The sequence below is a fragment of the Vigna angularis genome, chromosome 5 (genome assembly GCF_016808095.1).
Source record: "Vigna angularis cultivar LongXiaoDou No.4 chromosome 5, ASM1680809v1, whole genome shotgun sequence".
In the NCBI taxonomy this organism is placed as follows: domain Eukaryota; kingdom Viridiplantae; phylum Streptophyta; class Magnoliopsida; order Fabales; family Fabaceae; genus Vigna; species Vigna angularis.
This window is the reverse complement of record NC_068974.1, coordinates 32028395-32037850: the sequence shown is the minus strand read 5'-3', so window position 1 is coordinate 32037850 and position 9456 is coordinate 32028395. Positions and strand designations below refer to the sequence as shown.

At 32.7% G+C, this 9456-nt stretch overlaps 1 protein-coding gene across 2 annotated transcripts; it reads right to left on the bottom strand.

The window, feature by feature from the left end:
* Nucleotides 1-976: 976 nt before the first annotated feature.
* Nucleotides 977-8311, bottom strand: LOC108339603 (transcription factor TGA9). Of its 2 annotated transcripts, XM_017576757.2 has the most exons (13): nucleotides 8023-8311; nucleotides 7698-7849; nucleotides 7451-7542; nucleotides 7049-7128; nucleotides 6617-6841; nucleotides 5739-5783; nucleotides 5545-5604; nucleotides 5358-5435; nucleotides 5222-5270; nucleotides 3963-4234; nucleotides 3416-3637; nucleotides 1319-1461; nucleotides 977-1183 (listed from the first exon to the last, which is right to left on the bottom strand). In XM_017576757.2, exons 2-13 carry the CDS (start codon nucleotides 7805-7807, stop codon nucleotides 1096-1098), a joined length of 1464 nt encoding a protein of 487 aa, XP_017432246.1. In that variant the 5' UTR covers nucleotides 7808-7849; nucleotides 8023-8311; the 3' UTR covers nucleotides 977-1095. The 2 variants fall into 2 exon arrangements, with proteins under 2 accessions (XP_017432246.1, XP_017432249.1); XM_017576760.2 differs by lacking the exon at nucleotides 8023-8311 and having other exon boundaries at nucleotides 7049-7125; nucleotides 7698-7972.
* Between the last annotated feature and the right edge of the window lie 1145 nt (nucleotides 8312-9456).

Here is a 9456-nt window from a genome sequence, read left to right as displayed (position 1 = left end):
AATTTTGTTGAATTTATTATTTCATCTTTCTCTTTTGCGACTTTACTAAAGATTTTATATAGACTATATAAATATAGATTTTATATTTCAAAATAATTTTATAAGTTTAAATTAGATTTAATCTACATTCTAATATAATCTTGAAGTCAATTCTAAATCTAGTGAAAATGTTTACCTTTAATATCATCATTTATATACCAAACAAAAATAATTGTGTTAAAAATATTTATTCTTACATAAAGATCTATTGCCATCAAAAAATATTTTTCTCAACTCAAACACTTCTTAACATAGTTTGAGTACGATTTAAGAGAGTAACTTTATTAAACACTTCTCACACTCTTCTGTTACGAAAAAAAAAAAACCCTCAATTTTATTATAAATATCACAAGACACAATAATATTATTTATAACTAGTTTTTAACCAGTTATTCTTTAACGAATAAAAAAAAATATTTTTCTTACGATTCTATCGGTGAAATCCTTATTATTATAATCTTAGCAAAAGTTTTATTCCTTTTCTTTTTCTTCTAAAATAAACTAACATATAAATGTTATTTTATTTGTATTTTGTATTGTATGTAACCAAACCGCTTCAAATAAACGAAGAGACACATCCTATGCAAATTATGCAATAACCACCAAAACCAGACAACAACCTTCTTAATTTTTATATAAATATAAATAACCTATTCTTTTATAATTTGTCCCCTCTACATTAAATATCATATATTTAGGATTCTCCACTTGCAACCAAAACCACTACTAAGTTCTAAAGTCATTAATTAATTTAAAATATGGTGTGTGTGATGAAAGAAAATTAAAAGTAGCATCCGTTTTATGCAGATTTATGTCATGAAATTTAATGATTAAACTTCTATATATGCTCTTTTAGCTAAAGTAGAAGCCTCCTCATCATTCACTTAAAACTCAGATTCCATTTAATTACAGCAAAACATAGAGACACAGCAGAAGGTTGAAAAGAGAAAAAATATATTATAATTAATTCTTCATCATGATGGTGGTGACACCCTTTCCTTTCCTACTAAAGCAGCTCAAAGAAATCCACTTGTCAGGTTTCAATTACATTATCTTTCAGAAATTGGAGAAATGATTCTGAGAAGGTTGAACCATCTGCAGTGCTGTGGTTGTTTGGCATGAATTATCATCACTGATCATGCTCCTGTTTCAACCAAATCAAAAAGGGTGTGTCACTTTTTTTTTCTCTTTTTTTGATGATAATTTAATCTTGTTTTTCAATGGTGCATAGTAAATATAAATGGTTAAAATATGATAAGATATGGTGTGTAAATCTTACTCTCTAGGTCTTGATGCCCAAAGAGAACTTAGGGCTCTTAAACGACCATAATACTCTCCAATCACAACAAAACATCTTGCAGCTTGTCGAACTGTCAGTAATCGACATAACTGATGAAGGGTTTGTTGTCTCAGATTATCAGCCTTCAGTTCATAAACACCAATGGAGTCAAAGGAAAATTAAGTATGGTGTTTAAAATAATGGGTGAGAACTGAAACAATGGAGTCAAAGGAAAATTAAGTATGGTGTTTAATCAAGTCATTTTAATTAATCAATTATATATCTATCCGATAAACTATATAGTATAATCAAAACCCAACTACCCCATGAGATGGGTCCCTAGCTAACGGACAACAGCACTTTGCTTTCAAAGGGTATGAACTTGTCTTATCTATGAACTATTTAGACTGATTCTAATTAATACAAGTATAATTAAAATAGTGTATTCTCATTTTTGTTTTATGACACTGGAATTTAATATAATCAATTAGGAATCACTTGTCAATTTGGTTTTTAAAATACTCATGATTATAGGTCTACCTAGGGTTTATGTATAAACATCAATCTGTCACTGTCCACAACCAACTTCTGATTGAAACATTTTGAGATGAAAAAACTACATCAAATCAAACATCTGATGACCATGCATGCACCTTAAAATATTTAGAACCAAAATGATGATCAGGTTATAAACTAAAATACCCAAAAACAATTAATTATCTGTATTAATATATAAATACATGTCTAAGGCCTAATTAGCATGTAGTGGGTGAGTTAAGTCAACCCAATTAATTATGGGAAATTATTAAGTTATTTAATCATATTGAAATAAGTTCTATAGGAGGATTGTAGCTTGAGACAATCGAGTCTACGTTTCCATGATGCTTATCAAAGAACTAAAGGTAGTGTCTATAATTTGACAAGTGGTTCATTATATATATATATATATAAGGAGTGTTACTCATAAAATAAAGAGTATATTTCAAGCTTGTTATTCTTTGACTTTCTGCATATTTTACAAGTATAAGAAAAGGTAAAAAGAAAAAAAGGAGAGAGTAAATTACTGGCATGTTAAATCAAGGTGAAGTGAGATGAAGGTGTGACCTAAGATATAAGCTCAAGTTTTCTTTTATATGAGGAGGAAGCATTGCGGCGCAAAACATGCAAAAGAGAGGATGGATAACAATGAATGAGCAAAAGAAACAAAATGGATCAGAAAGTAACATTTCATCAACCATTGCTAGAACCACTTCATATATACATATCATTATCTTAAAACCAGATTTTGAAATTAATTAATACGTGTGTGGTCCTTAGACATGTTCCACCAGTAATTTCAAACACGCCAACTTTCTTAAACCAATTGCTTTTGAAAGCTAGAAATCCAGGGATGAACAAGTTACCTACGAATTCAAACTTAACTTTGACATGAATGTCTGCAGAAGTCTCTCTCTCTCTCTCTCTCTCTCTCTCTCTCTCTCTCTCTCTCTCTCTCTCTCTCTCTCTCTCTCTCTCTCTCTCTCTCTCTCTCTCTCTCTCTCTCTCTCTCTCTCTCTCTCTCTCTCTCTCTCTCTCTCTCTCTCTCTCTCTCTCTCTCTCTCTCTCTCTCTCTCTCTCTCTCTCTCTCTCTCTCTCTCTCTCTCTCTCTCTCTCTCTCTCTCTCTCTCTCTCTCTCTCTCTCTCTCTCTCTCTCTCTCTCTCTCTCTCTCTCTCTCTCTCTCTCTCTCTCTCTCTCTCTCTCTCTCTCTCTCTCTCTCTCTCTCTCTCTCCTATCTACTGTTAAATGGAAACTTTTGCATGCAAATAATTTTGACACAGATGTCACCTGAAGGCTTTACGTCAACCTCCCACCAAATTGAGTGCATAAAAATTAAAGTATTACTTTAGCCCTAAGACATAAGAAAAACATAGCCCTAGCTATATATATAATATAATGTGATTTATCAATCAATTCAATAATATGACATCTTTGCTTAAAAAGTTACCCCTTTTCTGTTCTTTTCTAACATCTGCATACATAATATATATTTATATGTATGTATGTATATGTATGTATATATATGTATGTATATTTGTGTATACTGTACTATAATTTACCTGGCCAACAAATCCTTCAAGGTTGGCAAGCTTGCCCATGGCGGCCACCATCTGTTGCACTCCATCGGCGACGGAGCCACCGGCGATGGTGTCAACGAGAGACTGCTGAAGCTGTTCAAGACCTTGAGTGAGAGCGTCTTCTGCTTGCACTGAAGAATGACGGAGAGCACATATGCCCATAATTTGCTGCTCAGCTAGGGGCTCCAACTGTTGTATCAACATCTGACCAAAATAACACACATAACTTCATTCATTTCTTTTTCTTCAAACTGAAACTTATACGTAAAAAAAGATAACATTTTTACCAAGAAAATAGGGTTGTTTTTATGAGGGTCTTTAAGAAAAACAAAACTTGTATGAGAAAACAGTTCTTATACTACATCTTTATTATTCTTATACTGAACTCTCTAAACAGTGTTCATGTTGAAAAAATGAACAGCTCTGATACATATATACATATACTATAGTTAACTAAATTTATCATAACATTGATTGAGGAAGATGAAGATGTTAAAGGGAGAAAAGAGAGTGCATAGGTAATACATACTGTGATGAGTTCTGATGGTTTGAAACCACCTATCCAGAGGAAGCATCTCTCAGCTGGTGAAGTCCACATGCCATTGATGAGATGAAACACATCTGTTTTAGCAGCCACTCCCTTCAGCCTGAAAACCTCATCATAATGAGACAGATATCCATCCACAATCACCCTCAGCTCGCCGTCGGACAGTGGTGCCTGCAGCCCGGTCCGGAGCTCCGCCATGTGCCGGTGGTCATCTTCTAACCATCTTGCATACTCCAGGTCAAACATTGCAGCTCCTGCAACAGCAAAAAAATTTTAAAGCTCCATTTTCTTATATCAATAACATTTATATTAGCATAATATTGATACTATGTTTTGGTATTGAGTATAGTCTTGTTAAGAGTTGGAAACTGATAACTAACTGATTAAGTACTTTTAAAAAATTATTCTTCGTATGATATTGGTTTTATGTATGAAATATTTGGTGAATACAATGTAAGAAATGATTACTTTGTATTAAAATTTAAATGTAGGTTGTTTGATGAGTAGTGCAAATGTGGTTTGTAATGAAACAGACATAGCGCATTCATCTTCTGAATAGAAAATCAATGGATTACTCATCATTCTTAACTGCATTACCTAAAGAGATACTATTATTCTATGTTCAAATTTGTTTTGTTTTGTTTTTTATCTGAACACCATGTTCTTTTACTAAAAGCGGAAAAAAGCAGTTATCATGGATCAATAATTCGCTGAAAAGTTAAACAAGGCTTTACATGCATGTTTAGAAAGGACAGCACAGTTTTTAATGTGTAACAGTACGATCTTTTTAGAATAATGATCCACTGTTTTTATTTTATAAGTATTTTTTATGTTTTATAATGAGAATTCAAACGTGAATTAGGCCACAGATTTTGGTCAAACTCTGAGACTTGTCCACCTGATTCTAGATTTTGAAAGTCCATTTCAAAATCAAAATTTGACTTTTGTTTTTGGCTTCAAAGGGCACAAAAAGAAGTTACGTGTAAATATAGCAATTGCTCCCTACTGAGTTTCTTAATTCTTTGTCTCATTCCCCTTTCCAAACTGTAAAAAGGGGTCAAAAGATCAGGCCAACAAAATCTTTGAGGTACTCATTATACCAGTTCTTCCTAGTTCCATAATCATACATGTGTCAGAAAATTATGACATAATAACCTTTTCTATCTTTGATCATATTTGAGGCATTAGAAAATGAAATTGCATTTAAAAAACCAACAGAAAATAAAAACAGCTAAACTCACCAGAACTTAATATACTTCCACCAGCACCACCACAACCCATAAACACTCCCTAATATCATAAATAATAATCATCAGCAGAAGTCAATAAATAATTAAAAAAATTATGCAATATTGTGTGTATGAGAGAGAAAAGAACCTGAGAGCGAGCTCTTTGAAGGTCTTGTTCAAGGTGTGTGAGCTTTAATCTACTTGACTCTAGCTGCTGCACATAAGCCTAATTGCAATGGAACAGCACATTTACACAATGTCTCTGTGGTTACATTTTGTTTACTATAATATATGATATTCTTCTGTTTCTGTTTTTATCAATTGATGGGACACACCTTTTTCCTGAGACGGCTTTTCTTTGCAGCTTCTCTGTTTTGAGCTAAACGTCTCAGTGTCTGAATCCAAATCAAAAAAGAAAACCTTGACACAAATCCCATGTGAAAAATCCAGAAAATAACCAACCTTGAAATATAAAATATATTAATACTGTATATAAATGTGTGTGTGTGATTGTATGTCATATTCAAACCTTTGCATCAAGTGGCTTCTCTGATGTGGAACCAGCTCCTTTCCTCTGAATAAAAAGAACCCCAAAAGAAAAAGAATTAAGGGATTTGAAAGGTGAGAAGTACATAAAAAGATGAACTGGAATAATAAATTAAATCACTTAGCTTAGAGGGACTTAAAAACCAGAAAAATTGTAGATTTCTAGCTACTAAATGAAGAAAATTGGTCAACGTTACTCAAATTCATCCTAGCTTTGAGGTTGGCTAAACCAAAGCTCAAAGAGATGTCATGCTTTAAAACAAGAATGCAAGATGAAATCAATGAATGTGATTTTCTCACAGAATTTTTGGGAGGCATTTCTGAATGAAAAGGCCCTTTATTTGGCAATTTCTCTTGTGGTGGTGTGCAATCATGAACATGATAAGGGTAGCAAAAAGCATCTTTATCTGCCATTGTGTTGGTGTATAGTGTGGTTTTAGAATTAGATTTGTAACACCACAATTAAATTGGGAGAAAGCACGAGTTTTATCTAAGGGTGACCAGTGAAGTGGGAGTGGGTCACTGTTTAAAAGAGAAACAGTGATTGATAAGTACTGAAAAGATTCTCACTTTGTTTTTTTGTTTGTCACGTTCATCTTTCCCTCTCTCTCTCTCTCACTTTCATGTCAGACATTCATCAGAAAATCGTTCAGGAATCAGAGAAACTCTGTGTCTCTTTGATTTTCTGAGGGCTGTTGGGATCTGTGCTGAGAAGATATGTGAACAAAGAGGGAGAGAGAAAGACCAACCAACAGGGTAATAATAATTGTCTTTAAAGAGGTCAACTTTCCCAGTGTTTTGGGGACATGGAAAGAGAGAAACTGAGAGATTAACAGTGGCAACAATTGTTGTTTTAAGAACCTTTTCTTGTTGTGATTGAGTCTGTGATGTCCCTGCCCTTGAGCCATCAGTTGCTGTCTCCTGTTGTTGTTGTTGTTGAAGCTGATCAAAAGCCTGTTGATGATCTGAAGAAGATGCTTTTATGCTTATGGGAGATTCTGTTTCAAATTGGAGCTCATTTTTGCTTGAAAGAGTGTTCACTCCTGATCCTGAATCAGTGCTTTCCCCTCCCGACTTTGAACCTCCCTGTGGAAATCCACCACAAATTTTTATTCAAAATGTTCAACACCAACAGTATACTAGTCAATCTTTGTTTCATTGGTCAGTACTTAATTAAGCAAATTTCCTACTCAAATTCTAAAAAGAAAATTGGGATACTGTTGAATCTGTTTTTGTTGTGAGCATCTTTGGATATGAATTGGTCAAAGATGGGGATGTGAGAGAGAGTAGTACTCTTGGGGTTTGGTGGAATCTCATTGGCCATGAAGGGAACATTTCCAGTGTGGCTGAAGGCCTGCCTGTGAATAAAGCTGCTACAATCACAAAAAGAAAAATATCAGAGGATCACCAAAAATAAAGGCTTTATGAGCATCAATCATACGAAAAGGTGGAGGAACCTAATCCTCCTTTTCAATAGTCATGATGGAGTCAGAACATCATGCAAGTTTCAAAGATTATGCCATCCAAGTTTCTTATCATTTTTGGGTATGGGAAATTGTAACCTCCCACTTAGCTCTTTAGGCATATTCAAACCTCCTTCCTCCTCCTCCCACTTCTTTCTTCTCTGTACCTTTTGCAGAGTTGCTCATTACCTATGCTCATCAAAAGGAGAAGAACAAAAACAATGAAACATACATGATTTGGCTTCATCACTTCTTATCTTGATGCCTTGCAATGGAGCAAAAGCCTCTTCCAGCTCTCCAAAATCAAAACCAGACCCTTGATTCCTAAGAAACAAAGGGTAAGTAAGAAAAAAAGAAATCAAAACAAGCCATATATATAAAACTGAAGAAACACCATACAACAGCAGTTCCATGTAAGAAAACTGAGAAATTTTTTCTGACTGAAAACTGAGATGGAGAAACAATTTAAAGAACAATACATTAGGCCTGATGCTGAGGTATTAATCCCATGAAGAACTCCATAAGGGACATGATGACTTGAAGGTCCTGACTCAGATAGACCCGTTTCTCCCAATCTTTGGCCCGCCATGCAAAGCTACTTAGAACATTCTCACCTTCTCTGAAGCTGAAACTGAAAGCCTCTCATTCATCAGAAACTCAGTTCAAGGAACAAAACTTGGTATAGCCAAAGCTGAGGAATATAAAAATTGTGTGCATGTGTCCATACGATATATATATAATATTATAGACATACATAGAGAATTCTGTGTATGAAAACCGGGTAGTGTTATGACTTTTAATTACCTCTGCTTTCATTGGAATTGAATGGACAAAAAGAATAGTATATGGAAAAGTTCACACAGTGAAGAAAGATGAAAGCTTTGTTGTCAAAGTAATATATAAGTTTCCACAAGAAGAGGGTCCAGTCTTTTTCTCATGTGTGCTCATCCTTGCAACATTTTATCTTTCATGGGGTGTCTCTATCTTTCTTTTCTCCTTCTCTGGGAAGAAACCTGATTGATAAGTGTGTTTGGCTTGCTTTATCACTGTCCCTACTTGTAAATACTTGTATTCAGTAACTCATCATGTGGAAGTGTGGTACCACAAACTTTGTCCTAGCAAATTCACCAACCTTGTGAGTTCTGTCTGTCAGTTTCTCCAAGCTTCTGGAGTTTCAAACTCATAAAATAGCTCATACAAGTTAGAACTATTTAATTCTTTGATCAAATTCATCAGTTTCACTTTCACTTTGATTGAACTGTAAAAGATTATATATTTGTAATGTGTTTAGAAAACATTCCCAATCTAGTTTTTTAGCATACTGATAATTTCACTTGGAAAAATATATGTAATATGTATGTGTTGTTTTGCTTTTAAATGAACCATTATTATTGAATGTACACTGATATAAACATGCATTTACTACATTGAATATATTATATGGAAATGTTTAAATTCAAAATCACTTTGATTGAAATATTTTTCCTCCGTTTTATTCATGCTTTTAGCTGTAAAAAAAATTAGATGACTATTTGGTGTAAATGAAAATTTGAGAATGGTAGAAATTAGAAGAAAGCTATTTGATATGAAAAAGAAATGGAAAATTATAGAAAAAAAGAGGTACTTCTATTTTTGTTTGGGTAAAGGGATAATTTTGTCTAAATTTGTCCTAAAAACTATGGGATAGATTCATTTTTTAGTTTATGAAAGTAACATAACTATACAAAAAAAAAAAACTTTTAATGTGAGAAAGTTATTCAATTTCTTGTCGTTGAAATATGTTTATTGAGTCTAGTTAAAATATATTCATTAAATTTCAACCTATGTGACATGTAATATATTTATTTGATACTTGAAGTTGAATATCTAAATGAAATGTGTGAAATCATTGAACTTAATCACTTATACCTTCTCTAGATTGAGGTTAAGGTGGGAAGGGGAAAAAAGTGAAAAGCTAGATTTTTTGGATAAAAAAAGTAAATAAATTTAAATAAAAAGTTTGCATATGTGGTTAATATAACTAAATAAAAATAATTGTATTATAAAAGAAATTACTAATTTACTCTTAGCTAAATTTTATTAAGAAAATTAAAAAATAAATTTGAATCATGAAATATTTTTAAATTTATTTGTTTATGCAATGCAAAAAATATTGAAATAAAATTTATTTAATTTTTTAATTAAACGTGTATATATATATATATATATATATATATATATATATATATATATATATAT